This window comes from Cavia porcellus, unplaced genomic scaffold (genome assembly GCF_034190915.1).
Source record: "Cavia porcellus strain 051 isolate PalLab524CR breed Dunkin Hartley unplaced genomic scaffold, mCavPor4.1 scaffold_33, whole genome shotgun sequence".
NCBI classification, from domain to species: domain Eukaryota; kingdom Metazoa; phylum Chordata; class Mammalia; order Rodentia; family Caviidae; genus Cavia; species Cavia porcellus.
Window position 1 is genome coordinate 20,370,659 of NW_026947516.1, and position 20,825 is coordinate 20,391,483.

Sequence of the window (20,825 nt, forward strand, 5' to 3'; positions counted from 1 at the left end):
ACCAGTCTGACAAAGATTCTATCTCTGATGTTTATTGCCAGATGTAGCAGAAGCATTTGTGTCAGTGCTTCTAACACTAAGTGCCTTCACTTTTTGGGCTCTACTGGCAGAACTATAGCAAGATTTTAGTGTTACTATGCCTTATAGTGAAAATTATTATTATTATTATCTTGTTGCTATTAGAGATCAAACCCAGAGGCACTCTGCCACTGAGCCATATCCCCAGCTTATTTTATTTTATTTTGTTTGTTACTGGGAATCGAACTCAGGACCTCTTACTTGCCAGGCAGACGCAGCTTATTTTATTTTGAGGTAGGGTCTCATTAAGTCACCCAGGCTGGCCTTGAACTTGTGATAACCCTGCCTCAACCTCCTGAGTACTGAGATTAGAGATGTATACCATCACACCCAACTTTAATTATACTTTTTAAAAAACTGGACAGACATGGTGGCACATTCCTATAATACTCGCATTTGGGAAATTGAGGCAGGAGTATTACTGTGAGTTTGAGGCCAGCCTGAGCTACATAGTAAGTTCAAGGCCAGAGACACTATCTCAAAAAAGCAAGTAAATGAATAAATAAATAAATAGACTTTTTAAAAACTGCACCCTTTTTTGGTATAAGCACATTTTATATCTATGCCTTATTTATAAAATAAGAGTCTGAACATTAGTGACCAAGAATTTTGAAGTAGAAGAGTACATGTTCAGCATTCACAAGGCATTGATCGCCAGTACTGGGAAAAAATAGCACATTCCTCATCGGGTTTGTGTGATGATTAAATGACATAATACATAAAAGGCAACTAGAACAATACAAGGATCTGTTAATGTTAATGGCTGCAGTTATTATCTTTAATGTCATCTAGCGTCACTATGACTTGTAGGTGTTTCCCTTCTACCTAACTTTGCTGGGAAACTTTTGTGGGTTCTGCCTCCTTGTGGCTGCTTTTATTCTGTTATGTAGAGAAGATCTGCTGTGCATTAACAAAGAGCACAAATGCAGCATCTCTTAGTTGCCAGTTACCAACCCCTGAGAATAGAGTCTGAAGTGTGATAATATAGAAGTTCAGAAGGAATTGGTTTTCTCTTGGTTATTTCATAATTAAGTGGTGATGATTTTAAAAAGCATCACTTATAGACTACCACAGTCCTATGAAAATTAGATCAGGTCAAAATTTAAATCTCTAAGTGGGATAGGCAGAATAATAATTGTATTTTTTCTTTTTTAAAGGATTTCTTTTGTTTTGTTTGGTACTGAGGATTGAATTCAGAGCCTGACCTATATTAAGTGCACACTCTGTCACTGGCTTATACTCCCACTTCCCTGTTTCTGTCTTTTTGATAATCTGTTTCAGTAGAATGTCAGACATGGATATATGTATAAACTTGAAATCAGTTGTTTTTAAAAAAAAATCAGAGACGTAACTAGGATGCTGCACTTCAGCAGGTCTTCACTGCACCATCCTCGGACTAATACTGATGTTGTAAGGCCTGAGACAGATCCAGAATTGCAAGCAAGGGAGAACTGGCTCTCTTCTTTTGCTCCCCCACCTTCTAATACTGTCATGATGCATCTCCTTCATGCATCACATCTAACTCAATCTTTGAACAAGGTTCAAGGTACTTGAACATGATTCTTGAACACAATCTCAGTTTGATTCACCATATTCCTTATATTTTAAGATATGTACCTTTGATAGCTTAGAAAAACATGAGTCTTGCTAAAGTAGCATAGTTATTTCTAAATTATAACCCAGCCTAACGGAAGTCTATATCTCCATAATGGTGGTACTTTAAATTTATTTAGGGAAGAGCATATTTGTATGTTGTACACATTTCCTGCAGTACAAAAATCAAGCTAAAACAGCAGATAGATATGGTAGTACAATACCTAGAACTTAATAGCCACTGGTATCTCATACCCTCTTAAGTAATGGAAGATAAGCCAGAATATCTCAGAACAAGACAAATGGAATTAATGTACCCAGATTCATCATCTTTACTAATAGGATGGCACCTCCATCCTCTCTCAGAGTCTATTTATTCTTTTATGCCTGGCTGTACCAGTTGGTGCTAAGGTCAGCAGAGCAAGAAACAGTCCTAGGTAACAATACAATGTATAACAGGGAGAGGGTCATGAGCACTAGATGCGGACAGCAGCAGGTGTTCCTGCCTTTTCTCAAGCTCCCAGTGGGAAAATCATGCACATCACAGATAACCTTTTAGAGTATATGTTTATAAAATAGACGATGTTTATTTTGCTTAAAAATAGTGCATAAATATGTTTAGAAAAACAGCCCTCAAAATTGGGTTAAAAACTGACAAATGAACAGTAAACTAAATTAATTTGAAATCCCACGACTTAAGAACTGCTGTAACTCACTTAAATAATCCAAGTCCTTTTCTTCTTATAAAATTATAAATATATTGTACCCATGATAACTTGCCATCCTATCTCAGATTTGCTTCTGTAGAATCATTCACCAACTTTCTCTTCTTACACATTAGCTGGCCACTTAGTCATACTGTTAGGGGAAGGGAAGGGAGGAGGCAGGGAAAGCATCACACTCCTCATCTCTTGCAGTTACCTTCCATGATGCCCCCAGAGGGTGTATACCAAACCCAGCAAGGCTCTGCCCTTTAACACCCTACCTTCCCCGCACCTGCCCTGTGAGCCTCAGAGCAGCTCAAGGGGGGTTAAAGCTCCTTCTTTGATTTGACACTACGGTATCTCTAACACATAACACAGGGGTCATCCAGCATATAAAAGGACCCAGTGATTTCTGATTGACTTGACTGAAGTTGGAATCCATGTTAATTCCGTCCTTGATTCTTTGGAATTCTTTTTCCTGTGACTGCTTAAATGAACCAACTGTTGTGTTAGATGACATTAGAGTCACATGACTGTGCCTCATAAGAAGGTACCTGGTTATCCCAGCTGACTGGATGGATGATCCTTTGCAAGGCTTCATCCCTGAGATATATGTGAGCTCCTGCTTTCCCTTCTGCACTGTTACCCTTGGCCAGCTCAACACAAAACTGCAGACTCTGTCTGGTGAAACTGCAGGGACCATTATGCATAGATCCAGGAAATGACAGTCCCTACTTTTGCCCGATTGGCCTCATGCCACTCAGCTATATTCAAGGCTCCTCCTTTGTTCGCTTACAAAAGCCTGTGTTCCAGGCAGCTGCTCTCTGTCCCTCCAACTCTCTCTTGGTGTCTCTCTGAGGCTTTTCTCCTTTTGATTTCTCTGTTAATTCGCTGGGTGTTTCACTGTAGCTTTTTCCTTACTCTTTTTCTCTCTGTGTGTCTATCTGTCTCCCTTTGTTCTCTCTTTCCAAGTTCATTCTGTCTGTGGTGATATAGATATTCTTGGGCTTCACTTCTAGCTTTCATCTAGTTCAAGGGTAATTTATTTCCTTTTTCTTCTGCCCCTGGCATCTTTCCCTGCCCATATCTGAGATGCACCACCCACTCAGCATCAGTTTGAAAATGTTTTCCTCATCATTTCTCCTACCCCACCTCGACTGTAGTTTTTCCAGGCACTCGGAGGAAACCCTGCCAAGGGTCTTTGATCCATCTTCCTTGTGTTTTGTGCACCCAGCTCTGCAACACCAAACTGTAAACTCTGAGCTGTTTTTTCCCATTCCTCTTCCTCTTTCATGATCCTTTCTTTCTTCAGTCTCTCACTTTTTCATCTTATTCGCCATTTTATCCTGTATAGACTCTCCTCTTCCCAGGCAATTAACTATTTCCTCCTAAGACTGGTTCTCAAGCCTTCCTTTCCTTTCCTGCCAGTATTACTGTTCTTATAGTGATGCCAGTTTCATTCAGGAGAACAGGTAATACAGCACCTAAGGAATCTTTACCTATGCACCATCCCTTCCTCAACCATTCCACTGAGTCTGAAGCTTTCTAGCTTTCAAAGTTTTGTTTTGTTTCAAAGTCTGTTGTTTTGAATTCCAGTGCCCAGTATGTTCTGGCTTGTTAAACTACAACACTTTTCTTTCAAAACTTAGAACTCCCTCAGTGACGTTTAAAATTACAAATCCTAATGAGATTCCAGAACTCTTGGGCCCCCAGTACAGGTTTTCATTTCCCTGACATTCCCATCAAGTTTTAGGCTAAATACTTAAGAAGAGATGGTCATCACACATTGAAGCATGACTTTTACTCCCCAAATCCCTTGCTCTTACTGTCTTTGATCTTCAGTCCTTGGTTTTTAAAATAAATTTCCTGTAGTTTGCAAAACATCTTTTTTATATCTGTAGTACAAATTTGCCACTGAAAATTAAAAAGAAGAAACTGTGCATCTGTAATTCTTCTACCTAATATGAGAGTCATTAAGATTTTGTTGTTTTGTTTTGTTTTTGAGACACGGTCTCATTATTTTGCTCTGACTAGTCTCAAACTCGTGGGCCCACCCATGAGTTTGTATTAAAACTTTGTAATTTCTTCCTGCCTTTTAAATACACACACACACACACACACACACACACACATACACACACACACACACACACACACTATTGCATATAGTTAGGTTTATTCCATGTAGAATGTATTGAATCTAGGTTTTACTTACTATTATAGTTGAAATATTCCTTTGTACTAATGAATATTCTTTAAAGATGTGATTTTAATAACTTCATGGAGTTTTGTGTCATGCAGATCTGTAATACTTTATTTATATGTTTTCTGCCTTGACATATTTTAAATAAAGAAATAAAGGCAAGATGCTGATTTGCTCATATTTTCTTAGGTGTCTTAATTACTTCATCATTCTTAGGTATTCTAAAACCATAACTTTAGCTGTCACTTTTAATGATTTTGCCACTCTTGATTTTGTGGCATTGCTTATAGAGTTGCTTAGAGAATTGCTTATAGAACAAATCTAGTCATTTGAGAAAATGGTTTTGCACAGTAATATAGTTGTTGAGATTTAAAATAGAGTCCATGAAATGGGAGATTTTCAAGAATAACATCACTGAGGGTTTTTGTTGTTGTTGTTGTTGTTGTTGTTTAGAATGTAAGTACTCTTTAACACACAATATAGTCATCTTTGTTAAGGTGAAGATGTTTGCTATCTTTTATAATCTATTTTTATTAAAATACCTAGTGGTATCTGAGGTATTAAGCTTAATGTCAATATTTTCAGTTGTAAGGATTTTTTTCTTTATGCACTTTGTTTTAAAGCATTATCCTGTCTGTTTTTTCTTAAGTTTTATTTAGTTTTGATAAATAGGAATTTTCCAGATTCAGGCAATTTTTACCTTTATTTATAATGTTTCTGTAACAGCATTGATTTTTATGTTCAATATCTTGGCAAGGTACTACTAGCAAGCTTGTTGAGCTAGTTTTTTAAAAGATAAATAGGGGCCAGGGATACAGCTCAGTGGTACAGTGCCTCCCTGGCAGGCATGCAGTCTGGAGTTCGATTCCTGGTACCAAAAAAAAAAAAAAGATAAATAGAAAAATGAAGGTATTGAAAATGCTCCTGCTCTTTACCTTGGAGGATTACAGAAAAGGCATTGTTTTCAGAATTTCTAATCCTGAGGCTTTCAGCAACATGAAAATCCTGCAACATAGTTATAGATCATTTTTGTGATAGTACTCAAATTGCTAGTCTGAGTGAATCTGTGCCAAGCGATGAGCATTAACCACGTTTGATTAGATTCAGTTCTTCCCTTGCTTTTTGAGAGGACCTTTTCCTAAGTGATTGATTCTTCATGGCTATGTGAACCTGGGGTCATGCATTTTCAGTCTTCATTATTTTTGTCACAAAATGGCAAGAGAGTGATTGAAAGATCAATATGATAAAAATGTCTTCTTGTTTAGGAAAAGTCCTGAAAATATTAGTCATTCCGATCAACTCAAGGAAAAGGAGAAACAAGGTTTTTTCAGGTCAATGAAAAAGAAAAAGAAGAAATCTCAAACAGTAAGTAGATAGCCAATTTCTGTATATGCTAGCATAGGTTTCTGCCTTATTCTGTCTTTCCTTTATACTCTGTATGTGGCAGCCAAAGTTAATTTCTTACTGAGATTTGAATGCACGCACTGTAGATGTCTCTTTCTGAATTTCTATACAACCGTCCTCTCACAGAGCTTTCTAGATTAGCAGAATCTCTAGGAGTAGAAATTTAATTTGGATGAGAGAGAACACTTTAAGCCTCTCTCAATAAATTTCTTATCCAAGTGGATTTATATTCCTATAAAAACTATGAAGATACAGGATTCATTTCTCCCTAGGGGCATAAAGATATGTGAAAACTTAGGAAATGATTTTCGTTTACATTTAAATCTTGAAATTCATAAATAACCATCATTTCGTATCCTCCCTTGGCTGGTTGTAGACTGCCCATGTTGACAGGTACATTTCTGGGCCTTTTAGTCACAGAGAGAAAATTGTATGACATTTCAGGGCTTGTTTTAGTAGGAAAATGTGTTTCCCTTGCGACTGTACTGTCAGACAGACTGCCCAGGCTCCTGGGAGCCCTTGGCCTAAGCAAAGGGCTGCCTCAGCAGGACTCAGTGTCTCACTTGACTGACCCAGCCAAGCAAGGATCCTATTGGCTAGCAGTGCAAGACAATGAGGAGCCTGGTCTCCAGAATCCTCACTTCTTCATCTGAGGGACACCTGCTTCCCACTGTGCTTCATGACACCCTGAAGACTAGATGAGGTTGAGTTCCTTGTTCTAAATGGCTTTGGTTTTAATTTTACTTCATACATGATTTACTGTCATTTATTTGAAAAAGAAAATGGCCTGATTGAAGGGACTTCATTGATTTCATCTGTAAAATGAATGAATTAATCTCAGTGTTTCTGAGGCCCTTTCCTTTATGAAAATTGTAGGATTGTGACTCCATGGTAAGTAAAGATGAGATAGGTCATAGTAGCAAAGTATATAACACCCAAGTGCAGATTTTTGTCTCACAGATGTTCTAGAAACATTAAAAAAGACCTTTCTAGATGGTCTTTCTCTCTGTCTGTCTGTCTGTCTTTCTTTCCTTCTTATATATCAGGAACCAAACCCATGACCTTATGCCTGCCAGGCAGGTGCTGTGCTACTGAGCCATATCCTAGGCCCCAAGATTACCTTTCTAGAATATTCTTTCACCTGTTTGCTTGTCAATACATGTATTTCTTTACACAATAAATATGACCTCATTACAACAAAGTATAGGAAAACAAAAAAGATGATTTTTAATCTTATCACCCTCCCACGGCTAGTATATTAAGTCCTCAACTTAAGAATGAGTTCCATTCCAGAATTGTTCATGAGCCAGATTCATTTATAAGCTAACAAAGTGAGTGTTACACAGTATACCTGTGAAAGTTTGCAACTTGAATGCTTGTCAGTCAGAGACTTACTGCCCTATTAGGGTTTTGGTGTACCCATAACTTTTTAGTTGATGTGTATGTTTTGGGAAAAAGGTAATTGAGCATGTGCTCACATTTGAAGTTTGTTTTAAATAATAGTACTCATTCTAATAAAATTTTGTATTCTGGCTTTTAACAGTATATTCATCTATATTATACACATAATTTTATATACATATAGAAGTATTTATGTATATACAGATACGTATATGACTATACAGACTTTATTATTTTCATGTTAGTGGCTGCATAAAATTTCTGAAATGTGCATTGTACGGCGTTACTTATATCTAACTAAAGCTCATTTAAGTGGAATGTCAAATCAAAATGCTATTTAGTAAAATGTTATTACTAAACTGAGGATTGATTACTAAAATTGGGGATGCTTAAAATATTAAAAGGGCTTAAAAAACTTTTTGTTTTTGTCTATAGAACATACTTACCTATCATAAACATTAAACATTAGCTACCTCTTCTTGACCACTGTTACTTATATTTTAAGGTTTTTGTTATCACAGATCTGTGAACATCATGGGATAATTAATTGTTACAAATAGTAAGGACCAGGGAACTGAACATGTTTTATAACGTCCGCCTGCCTCAGCCTCTGACTCACTTGGCTTTTGTGTGTGTGTGTGTGTGTGTGTGTGTGTGTGTGTGTGTGTATAGGCTGCCATTTTGATTCAGGATTCAATTCAAATTTTTGATATTTAAATGGTGTAGGTTAGGGTAAATAAAGAAATTACTGTTCTGTAACATTCTCTCTACTTATTATTTTATTGGATATTTAAACTAACTGCAAAATATCTTTCCACAGCCCATGATGCTATAAACCTTTCAAACTAAAATTTTTTATACCTCTGTATGATTTAATTGAAAGAAAAAAGAAAGTTTTAAGGGCTTTACAAAATAGTCAGGGGGCTGGGGATTTAGCTCAGTGGCATAAGCACCTGCCTGGCAAATGCTAGGTCATGAGTTCAATCCCCAGTACTAAAAAACCAAAAATAAATAAATAAATAAAATTTTATTTTATTTTATTTCTGACTTCTTTGCATCAGCATTTAAATATAAAGTTAATTTGTTTTTCCTTTTTAGAATTCAGAAAAAGGCCCAGTACCGATAAAAATGAAAAAGACCAAAAAAAAAAAAAAAAAAAAGAATTCAGAAAAAGGAAACTAAAACACATTCTAGCTTTTACGTGAAATTTAGGGAAATTGAAATCTGATACCCAGTGCACAGAGAAAAATACGACATTTTAAAGTCGAAGTGGATCCTAAATCTAGTTGAACTCCTTTATTTCACTAGTGTAGGAACTGAGCCCAGACAAGTTGTGACCTGCCCAAAGTCACAGTCAAATGGGAAGGCTAAAACCAGGATGTCTTGAATCCCACGTTCAGCCTCAGTCCTTGCCAAGCCATCTCTTTGGAGACTCAGAGCTCTCTCCTGCCTCCTTAGCAAGACAAGTTAATGTCTGCTCTGTCATTAGACCAGGAAAATCATGAAATATTTATTTGAATGTTTTTAACCACCCATGAAAGAAATTCTGAATACCTTTATATCCAGTCTAGTGCTCTGACAGTTGAGATATCTAAATGGGAGGAAAGGAACCAGAAAGCAGTTTTCTATTGTAAAGTTGACTTCTTGTTTGATTCAAACAAATTTGGAGTCTGCCTTGAGAAATCTGGCTTCAGTTCCATATCCAGATAGTTACATAAGCCCTCAGAGCATATGGTGACTTTGCCAACTTGGTAATTGTATCCTGCTTAGTATCTCAACTTGCAAGGATGCTTCAAATTTAATGATTGAACTTTATGTTTCGTCACTTGAAAACCAGTATTCTAAATTGTGCCAGGTATTTTCCATAGAGTAAATGTTTATAACACCGTAGGACAAGGCTTCTTACTCCACATTAGTATCCCACAACAGTGGTAGTCCTCTTCCAAGCAATGTTTTCTGGCTCAAGAGTTCACTGTGTTCAAAAGGATTTGTGGTAATTTTTTTTTTCTAACAGGCAAATTACATGATAGATTTTTTTTTGTCTTTTTCGTTTTTACCGGCTCAAGAAGATATAGAAAATCTGAATAGACCTAAAACAAGACATTCAATCATAAATCAAAAACTTCCTAACAAAGTAAAGTCCAAGATCAGATGGCTTTTTTTTTATTGGTACCAGGGATCGAACTCACGACTGCCTGCTTGCAAGGCAGGCACTTATGCCGCTGAGCTAAATCCCCAGCCCCTACATGATAGATTTTTTTAGTTGCTAAGTCCTCTTCTAGCAATTAGAGGAAGACTGAGTTTTATCAGTAGCTCATAAAACATAATTCTTTATAAAAATCATTTCTGATAACTTCTTTTTTTTTGTACTGGGGATCAAACTCATGACCTTGCCCTTACCAAGCAAGTGCTTGAACCACTGAACTAAATCCCCAGCCCTGATAATAAATTCTTAAATGTTTTAAAAGCTTAATATAAATGGCTGTCTGTAGGTCTCCAGTCATTCCTACTGTAGTAAATATTGACCGTGACTACATATTATATAGTTAGAAGAAATTCTTGTTTATTTCGAACTTACTTTATTGACATCTTCATTTCCAGGTGAGAAATGACACAGAACCTCTCTAGATATACAGTGCAGAGATTCTTTCAGTGACTATTAATATTTAACAATTTGAGGGCTGCCAAGAGCTAATAGTTTCAGTAAAAGCAACTTTTTTTGGCAATTAGTTTATTTGTATCTTATATTGCAGACAGATTCCACCAACGGGGAGAATCCAAGCATCAAGAAATCCCTCTTTCCTCTTTTTAATTCAAAGAATCATTTAAAGCATAGTTCTTCTTTGAAAAAGCTTCCTGTAGTCACTCCACCCATGGTACCCATTTTTATGTATGGTAGCCCTGAAAACCGCTCCAGTAAACTTGTTTTACTGATGACAGAAGCATGTTTTATTTTCATGGAGTCATATTCTCTTTATGCTAGTTAAGTACCTGAGCCAGTTCCATAAATTCACCAAGATATAAATTCTTTACCTTTCTGAATCAGTTAAGGACATTGAAGTCTATTAAACAAAGAAACTAGTAAAAGGGTAGTTTGGATTGTCTGATTAGCCAATTATCGGCAGACAGCATTCATAAAAATCCCTTATTTTCTGTGAAGGATTTGATTAACATTTACAGTTGAAAATGTCTTTGAGTTTGGCTCATGAAGTTTGTTAACATTTGGTTTGCGGTTTGTTTCTCTGAAATCAAGTTTAAATTGACCAAATTAAGTGAGCTACAGGCTCCATGAAAAAAACAGCTACTACTAGTTGGTAACTTGCTCTTCCTTGCCTGGCTCTAGCTTTTGCTGGTCACTTAGTTTACAGCCATGGCTTCTACTTGGCATTTGGCATAACTATCCTTCATCCAAATTGGTGAATAGACCAATTGCATTCATTTGGAATTTGTAGCACAAATTCTCAGCGTTTATCTCGTGTATAATGCTAGACCTAGCTTTACTGGGCAATGGTTTTGGAATATGATTCAAGCTATACTTTCCCACTTTACTGTCCTTGAAAGCCTTCTTTAACACCACCAAATACGGTGTTTGGATTATTTTCCTAGCAAGAAAAGTTTTTTGTTTTATTGAACTGGTTCATAACCTAACTGCAATATGAAATGAGGATACGACAGCACTTCCTAGTACAGCCCGATTTAACTGCTCTCTCTTACAGCAACTGAAACTAACAGCATGGGAATGCTTTAAAGGATTGAAGTTTTAACAAAGCTGCATGACACCTGCCAATTTTTCCTAATACAGGGAAAATTATTAAGAGGGCAGCAGAATTTTAACTAGCATCACTTGCACTATGAACATTGGGAAGAGTTTGGGTTTCTTTATTGGGCCCCTCTTTTTTTTTAGTTTGGTTTGATTTTCTTTTTGGTTTGGTTCTCCTCTTGGGTGTGGTTGTATATCTTAATTAGTTTTGTTGATGTGATTATTGATTCCTTCTCCATCTTTTGCTCTAGGTACCTAATTCTGATGGTCCTGATCTTCTGACACTACAAAAAGCTCTTCACTCTGCTAGCGCTTCAAGCAGCAGACCAAAGGAATGGCGCCCTGAGAAACTATCAGATCTACAGACCCAAGTGAGTGAAGGCCATACCCCTCCTAGACTGGGTCTGCAGCAATTCTAGGGGGTGAAAGTGAGCAATGGAGAGACTACTTAGCCTCTCAGTGTTGTAACAGAGATGAGCGTCTCCCCCAAATAGACCCTCATTAATACCTAGATGCATCTTGGTAGTTCAGATGAATATTTCTTCAGTGACTCATGTCCCTGTGGGGAAAAAGCAAGCCCTCCAACAGTCTTCCTCTAGCTGGGAAAGGGGCAGGAGGTTAGAAGAACAAAGAAGACATAGTCTTCTGCAACAAATACTGTAAAACCTAAGAGAGAAAGAATATCCATAACAATCTTAGTAAAAGGATCTTGGTATGTAGTGAGATATGGCTTAAAAAGTTGCAAAGGATGAGCAGAGATAGTAAGATGATCGAGATTTTCTTAAGAGTGGTAATAACATATGAATTGGGCCTTCAAAGACAAGTATAATAAACTTTGTTGCAAGAATATTTAACCTTCTGAAATCCATACTTTTTCATTTATTTAGTTGTTTTACATGTTTGCACTATTTTTGATAGAAAACAGGCAAACAGTTGCATTAGGAACTATATATTAAACAGTAATGTTTAGCCAATATTTATCTGCTGTAGTGGGGGAATAAACTGAATCAGTAAAGTTTTCAATTGAGGTTGATCTCCTTTAGAAAGCTACTTTGATTGGAAGTATTTTAATATATGTTTTAAATATTCCATAATAAATATAGTCATATAATGTACCATATTCCCTTTCATCATGTCACAGATTTCCATGATTTGGAGGCAGGGGCTCTGGTTTTATAATTTTTGTTTACTCTATAACTGTAAGATGTTAACTTAGAGCTTTGGACCGGAGTTCCCCAAATTGCCATTCTGTCTTCAATATTTTCTACCTCTAACATAACATAGACTGAGGGCTAGGTGAACATAGACCCAGCTATCTAAGTTTATCAAATGTGTATCCAAACTAAGGGGACAAGGCTCTGAGTGAGAACATGATGCATTAGTCCCAGTTTTTAAAAGGAATAAATAAAAAATGTGGAATGTTAGAATCTCCTTAGTAAAACCATTTCCTTTGCCAGGAAGTTCTTTCCAAGCAACTTTACATCTCCAGCTGATTTTGCCTTGATGTAAGTCTCTTCACAGTGTAGCAGTTTGTTGGATCTTTGGCCAGCAGCAGCCATGCTGCAGACAGACAAGGCTACTGCAAACCCATGTTAGGAGTTGACAGCCTCTAGTGAATCAGTCATCTATTAGATTCTGTAGGGGGTTTTGCTTTTTTCTCTGTGCTTTGGATTTTTACTGCTCAAACCTTTCCCAGTGCCCCCGAAATTTTTTTTAAAGTAAAACTATAGCAGGGAACACCGAGATGTTGCATTACTGAGGGAAAGGGGAGATCAGGGAGAGAAGAACAAAAAGGGATATATAATTTTTAGCTCAGTGTATAGCTACCTAATTAAAGTGTATTTTTTCAGCTTCTCTTGCCCCTAGATATGCTTGCGTGCCTAAATTCTACCTGATGAGGTATAAGTAGCAGCTTTAGGTGGAATTTTGGGAACATCTTCTCAAAAAAGAGAGGCATATCCATTCTTTTTTATTCCTTCTCCTTCCTGTGGTTGAAGCATGAAAACCTCATGGTAAAGATAGCATGTAGCCAGATTGTGAGAGCCTGGGCCTTTGAGCTCTAGTTGTCTTCTCTAGATTTTTGGGATTTCACCTGAAATAAAAATGACTACAGTCTTGTCTGAAGAAAGCCAGAGAGCAGATAGGTGTGGACTAGCCCCTCCAACCACATTTGCCTTCCATAGCTCTTTCTGGTCATCTCCCATATGAGCTCCATTTCCTCCCAGCTCCCTGGTCTGTTCTAAATTAAATCATCCAAAAGATGCATTCTCATCCTTTCTTTCAGAGCCAGCCGTTAAAATCACTGCGCAAGCTGTTACATCTTTCTTCAGCCTCAAATCACCCAGCTCCCTCAGATCCCCGTTTCCAGCCCTTAACAGCTCAACCAACCAAAAATTCCTTCTCAGAAATTCGGATTCACCCCCTGAGCCAAGCCTCTGGTGGGAGTAGCAACATCCGACAGGAGCCCACACCAAAAGGCAGGCCAGCCCTCCAACTGCCAGGTCAGATGGATCCTGGTTGGCATGTGTCCTCTGTGACCAGGAGTGCCACAGAGGGGCCTTCCTACTCTGAACAGCTGGGTGCCAAGAGTGGGCCAAATGGGCACCCTTATAACAGAACAAATCGCTCAAGAATGCCAAATCTGAATGATTTAAAAGAGACAGCCTTGTAATTTGTGCTGGGGTGGGGGAGAGGAGACAAGGCAGTTGGGAGGGGAGGGAGTAGGGTGGGCTGGGGGGAGAGGGCTGGGTCTGGGTGGTAAGCTAGTATTCTCAGCTTTATGAAGGTGTGTGCAATATTGTATGTGTGGGGTCATCTGGCTCCTCACAGCCACAAATGCTAGTCAGGGATCTTAGCACCAAGGGAGTCCTTAGGGATCATCACTCCCCACAGGTCTTGTGTGAGAATGGATAGAGTGTGCTATTGAGGAAGAAGAAAATTTTGCCAGTTTCTCCCCCTTACATTCCAGCTTTAGTGCAATCTCTGTTGAACTTGGGTGAGCCTGGACATGTCCTAGCACTGCAAGGGATAGAAAAATTGATGTTGACCAATGCCCTTACCGCATATTTTTTTCTGCCTAGACTACATGTGGGGTTTATTCTAATCCAAGAGTATCCCTTTGAAGGGTTAGCAGATGAACTGTATGTCTTAAATTGTTTTCTAAGCTTCCATATTTGATAGGATTTGTAACATTTATTTATAATTAATATTGTACTGTTATAATCATACCTTTTATGTTATAATGTAAAGTTATTTTGAGCTGTTTGGAACATTGTGAAGCAGTGGGACAGCTACAGTAGTTTCTATAAAAACTTAACAGTAACATTTATATATTGCATCAGGAGTATTTTATTCTATATATATATAAATATATATATGGTAAATGTCTGTTTTATAAATATATTCATTTAAAGAAAGTATCGTTATGACACTATCTGCCATATTTTTATACATTTGTGATATGAAGTGAGTATTATACTTCTAATAAAGGGAGTTGAATTGTGGCTACATGTGACTGTAACAGTATGAACCTTGCTCAACTTTTCAGCCTCAGCAGTAGCCTCTAGATGTGATCCTTAGTAGCAGACAAAATGCAGCATCTCTTTCCAGACCCACAAGGGAAGAAGGTCAGATAGACCTTTGAGGATCCCAGTAGGCCTCGTTTCCATCCTCGCACTCAGCTCCCATTTGTGTCCAGGGACGTCACTGTTATGTGAAGGGAGACAGAGGCATTGCTCTCATGAGTCTTTTAGAGAGAATGTGCTCTTCCACTTAGCATTAGTGTAGAGCGTAGACCAAAGATTTGCCCGCGAACATTCCTTGTCGTGAGGGTGTAAGAGGCACCTGTCTACAGATCTTGCAAACCAGCTCTATGCTCCTGAATCCTGTCTGTACTCCTAGAGACTCTTGGCTCCAGGAGGGGTGTGAGATACGTGTATGGCATTTCTACTTCTAAATGCTTTTTCTGTTATTGCTCTCTCTGCTATACTTAAAAGGCTCCTGAAGCAATTCCAGATGTAGAGAATATATATATATATATATATATATATATATATATATATATATATAAAATGTATCCGTCTTTTTCTTCCTTGGACTGTCCATTAATAAGGTCATCATGCACACCTGTATATACACATCACACTCCATCAGAACAGGACCTGTATTTTCCCCTCATCTGATCACTTTGAAATCCCAAGTAACTCCAAGTATCATCAAGGCTTTTGGCCAGCAAGCATCACACACTCCTGTGTCTCTGGGCCATCCTTCACAGAAGTCACCTCAGCACCATTATGTATCAATAGAATTAGATATTTGAAAGTAGTCTCTTAGCAATAAGACTTTTAGCAGTTCCTCCTACCCCTCAAAGAGGTACCTTCTCAGTATTTATTACTTGTTCCAGAATTCTGAGAGGGTCAGCCCCTGAAAGAAGTCAACTCTCATTGAAAAATGTTGAGTTACCCTTAACCCTTCCCCAAGATTTTGAGAATCTTAGCTCTGATGATTATGAAGATTATAAAGAAAAAATGTCTTAGATTCTTTGAAGCTTAAATTGTGTGCATATTGCATTTTTATATAAATACTATGATGTGTATTGATTATATATAGAAGTCATTTTAAGGTGCTTTTTATTTAATTTTAATAAGTATAATAGGCACTAAGATGAAACTCAACTGGGTACTATCATTGAAACAATTTGATTCAAATCAGTAGTCTTGCATGCTCTCGAGTTCTTTTTCTATCTCTTCTTTTACCAGTTAAATACCGTTTGGGTAGCTCTGAATCTGGCTTTTCCCAGGCAGCTTCTTGGTTACACAAGTGAAGTTAGACCCTCAGCAGTTTTTTTTTTTTTTTTTTTGGGGGGGGAGGCTGGATATAATGACTCTAAAAGTTGTATATTTAACTGTTCTTTTCATACTAAATCTGTACTTTGTTAACCCCCTTGCAAACCAGGAACTACATTTTTTTTTTCCTTTGGAAAGACTTCTCACTGTGCTGTGTGCTTACAAACTGCGCGGTCCCTTTGCCATACTGTGGCATTTGAGGCTCGTCGTCACCTGGGGGCTGGTTTCCCATGTTGTCATCCTTGCTAACACTGGGATCTCAGATGCTTGCAGAACATTTATATTCGTGACAGTTCTTCAAAGAAGGGCTAGAATAACTGCCTTCTACCTAGAACAAACTAAACCTAACTGATGAAGAGTCAATACATACTTTTTCGTACATTCCCAGATTTGAGCCAGAAAATAGCTATGTTTTCAACTAGTGTTTTCAAGGTAGCTCTTTTATCCTCTTAGCTTTTGTCCTTTCTGACTTTTCATTGATCCTCAGTAAACTGTAAGTGAACCTACAATGGCATTTCTAACATGTCATTCTCTTCCTGCTCTTGTGGGGGGCGGGTAATAAAGTTTTCTCTCAGCTCTACTGGGCCCTCTCTTATCTTTGAATTGTTTCTTTCCTCTCTGGGTTGATGGGTTACTGATCTCACAAAATCTGCCATCTGTACGTGGTAGCAAAGACTTGACCTATAGCATTTTCTCTAGGAAGAGGAATGTTTGACATCCATGTTCTATTATCTGCCCTAACGTTCTAATAGATACAGAGGTTAAATAAACACTTGTGAATTTCTTTGTTTTATGAAAGTATTGCTGATCTCCTTTTCAAAAACAGCTTGGCTTCTCTGTTTTTCCACTTTTGCTTCCCCACCATCCTACTTTTCCTTCTCTAATGGTCTAAGTGAACTTCAACTGAGCCTTGTTCAGTCTTGACTGAAGCTTAATCTCTTTCCAGAGCCCAAGACCAGAAGGGAGTGTTCCATGCCTGAGGGCTCAAGTGAGCAGTCTCTGTAGCAAGTGCTTCTCCTCTAAGGGCAGTTTTGCCCTCTGGAACACATCCATCAGGGTCTGCAGACATTTGGTTGCCACTAGAGGCATGTAGTAGGTAGAGGCCAGGGGTGCTTCTAAATATTCTGCAATGCTTAGAACAGCTTCCCACACCAAAAGTGATCCAGCCCCAAACATCACTGGCGCTGAGGTTGAGAAACCCTGCCCTATGTCTGCACCACCACCAAGTCTGCAGCACTTGGCTCTGGCCTTGTTCTTTCCAGGGCACAGAATTACAGGTATGAATTCTTCAACATCACATTCTCTTAAAGAATCTTCTATTAGTGTTCTTGAGTTCTTGGTATCCTGTTCATTTCCATTGTCTTGGGCCTGCTAAAAGGTGCATACTTTGGGAGGAAACCAGAGTTACTTTATATGTGTTTGAGAATTTAAATCCTAGGTTAGCATCCTTAGAAAATCTCTCATAGAGCCATGAAGCCTATCTTTAGAAGCAAGCAACAGCCTGGCAGATTGGCATGATTTTCACCAACTGCTCAAAGGCATCCATGGCTTTTAGCTGAGTCTACCGAAAGAAAAATATCTTTTGTTTTTTCATTCAAGTCGTTTAATAGCTTTTTACAAATATTAGCATATGGCAGACAGATTAGAAGCAAAAAAACTCTTCATTGGTGGTTGTGATGTGGCTGTTATAGAAGTATTTGTGCTATATGCTTTGATTAAATCTGTTTTAAAACATACTTTAAGACTTACCATATGCACTGTATACTTTGATTCTAAGCTCAGAGCTATGCCGGTCAGTCTCTAGTTGTGCCATGTATTATAAAGTATGTTGTGGTTGTAGAGTTAGCCAGTTTAGCATGTTCCTAATCTGAAAATTAGTGGACTACACTAGGAAATGCTATCCCATTTTCCCTTCCCAGCACCTCTTAGTTGATATCATAGTATTCTCACTTCTTAAACTAGTTCTTAGAGTAAATAAGGAAAAAAAGCCATTTATTTTCTTCTAGCCATGTATTGAAAATGATTCATAAATGAACAACTTTTTTTCAAAGGCCAGAGGATTGCTTCTCAAGTACATAGAAGGCTCTGTGCACTTCTGTTCACCTTGGTCCCAGCAATGACAGAACTCTTGGTAAGGGCAGTAAGTAAACTAGCCTGAGTCACTGCTGGAACTCAGCTGGAACTCAGTAAATCTGCATATTCTCTCCTGCTCAGAACCTGTTTTCTGGAGAGTGTTGCTTTTATATCTACAAGTTCATTGCCTCCTGCATTTGAGTGGGATGTTGAACTCCTTGTGAGTACTAAAGCCCACAGATGATACTTCTTTAAACCTGAGAAGTAGTATGCTACACTAAACCAAGTCAGAAAATAGTGGACTATTTCCTTGCCTCTTTCATTCATAACTAATAAAATGTATAGACAACAAAAGATTATTTGTGGTTTAAGAAATAACAGTCCTGGTTTCTTTGAAAGGGACTGTAGAAAAGACAGTTCAGATGTTGTAAACATCCTGTCACTAACACAGAGAACCAGAATCTCAAAAAGAAGGTCCTCACAGAGATTTAAAAGGCCAGTTTAGGGCTAGGGCTATCGCTCAGTGGTAAGCACTTGCCTAGCTTGCATGAGACCCTGAGTCCTATTTCCAGCACCACCAAAATAAAAATGTATATGTGTATGTATATGTATATGTATGCTGGCTTCATGGGGGGGCAAAAGAAGGCAGGTTTCTTAATGTTTGTTCTTGAGTAGCTGAGATATACAATATCTTAAGGTATGGCTCAGCTGATTTAAAATTTTTGTCATTGAAATCATGAGTAAGAAGCCATGAAAGAAAATAAAGTCTCTCATCTATCTGTATACCCTCAATGGGGGAGAAGTCTGGTGGTTAGGAAACTCAGGGCCTGTTGCCCTATGCGATTTTTTTTCAGTTGAATGTATTTAGACAAGATGGTAGGCTTTTGTGTGAGCCAGTTACTACAGTGTCTTCATTTCTCACAGTGCTTCATTAATCAATCCATGTCAGGCCTGCTTGGTCCTGAATCCACCTTTCTTCTCTCCACCAGGCACTGACCCCCTTCCTGTATATTTTACTGTCAGCTGTTAAACACGATCCTTCCCTGCCTTGCATTTTCATCCATCAACCATTTACTCCCAAATTCAAGGGAGGATTCTCTTGTTTTGCCAGAAAAAATTTGTCACAGTCTGCACACTGGATGCGTAGGGCCAGCAAAAGTGCAGCAGTGAAACTGGTGTCACTTCTCAGGCCCTTCATTTCCCACAAAGGTAAGCTCTCTACACCCCTTTTGATCCTCGGTCATATTTGATCCTCCTTGGGAATCTGAAATCGGTCTCCATGTTGTATGCAGATTAGAAGTTGCCTTGTTCGCTGCTCTTCCCAGGCAGAGTATCAGGGAGAAAGAGGCCTTATCTGTCCCTCCGTCCCCTTCTTTTGACAGACTGCCGAGAATCCCTCAGGACTTCCTTTGGTTTGGGATTTCACTGCCCAAAAAGCTGATGTGATTCATTTTAGGCATAGACTAGCTTGTCCTAGTGCTCTGCTTCAGGTCTAGTCAGAAGAAACCCAGGAATAGAAAAGGTAGATGCCTTGACTTTGTCCCTATTGGGGGATTAAAGTGTTTTATTGCCAGAGTTATCAAAAGCTCCGGTTAAACTCTGTACAGTTTCATGAGAAAAATGATGCTTTTCCTCCTGGAGAATCGTGTAAGTTCTCCACAACAGCTTTGCTTTCCAAACCGGAAAGCAAAACTTGCAGAAACTCCGTTTTTCCTAAGGATACACAATCAGTTTAGTCTCCAGTCTTTCTCCCTCTCCTCGTTTACTTTTTGGTCACTGACTGAGTCAGGCTGGATAGGTGATGCGATGATGAAAAGAAGTGAATTCTTGCTGTAAACGTGCATCAATTAGCAGAAACAGTTAAGCCAAACAAAACAGTCACCCCCAGTTCCTATCTCCAAGAATTGTTTTGTGCCATTCTGAATTCAGGTAGTTATTCTGTATATAGGTAGACTACTAGTCAGAGCTTCTTCAATCTCTAGTAAGTTTGAAGGGGGTATCTGGGAAGACATAGGCAGGGTGACAATGAGACCCTGTTCATTCTTTAAAAACAAGAATAGGGATAAGCCAGAGGGATGTGACATCCAGTTTGTGGTAGATGAAGAATCAGTGGTAATTCTTAATTGCACAGACTTTATAACCCATTATATAAAATGTAATTCCATACTTTTTACTGTGGCAAGTGTGTGATGTGGTTGTTAACCTTTTTAATTTTTGAATCCAAATTGAATTTAAAGTGTTGAATACTTAAATTCCTCACAAGCTAATTATGAACCATTTGTAAAGTGTTTCTATAACTCTTTGTATCATGTGTTGGTACATCTTATCAAGTTTTTTCTGGCATGTATTCCATTCTAAACTTATGTAAAATTTCTATTGTTGCTGTAAATATTATACAAATATCTACTTCGTGGTAATCTTCATTATTAGCATGATATGGTTAATTTTTACTGAGCACAATGTATTTTTGAATGGATCTTCCCAAATGTCTTTAATAAAATGCAGATTTTGCACTGACCGATGTGACTGCCAGGCTGTCCCAATCTTGAGCACTGTGGTTCTTCTTGTGTTGGAACAGCAGGCAGCACCATTTTAGTTTCCTTCTTTGTAAAGAGAATGGGCTCCAATTCAAATGAGAGATAATGGGCCTTTGAAGTTGTAATCAGTTTAAGGGAGAGAAAGTAATGTAAAGTGAGACAAAGCCTGTTACTTAATGATGTTGTTTTCTTTTTTTCTGTTTATAAAGTTCTTTTCTCCTTATGGTA

General features: G+C 38.1%; 1 protein-coding gene across 4 annotated transcripts in view; it reads left to right on the forward strand.

Moving 5' to 3' along the window:
* Cdkl5 (cyclin dependent kinase like 5) overlaps positions 1-20,825 on the forward strand; it is a 193,164-nt gene extending 172,339 nt beyond the window's left edge. For 3 of the 4 annotated variants that reach the window (XM_063242991.1, XM_063242992.1, XM_063242994.1), the window contains 4 exons: positions 5,844-5,943; positions 10,137-10,259; positions 11,395-11,514; positions 13,428-20,825. In XM_063242991.1, coding sequence (XP_063099061.1) covers positions 5,844-5,943; positions 10,137-10,259; positions 11,395-11,514; positions 13,428-13,814 — 730 coding nt within the window. In that variant the 3' untranslated portion in view covers positions 13,815-20,825. The remainder of the gene's footprint in view (positions 1-5,843; positions 5,944-10,136; positions 10,260-11,394; positions 11,515-13,427) is intronic. The other variant, XM_063242993.1, reaches the window with a different exon arrangement.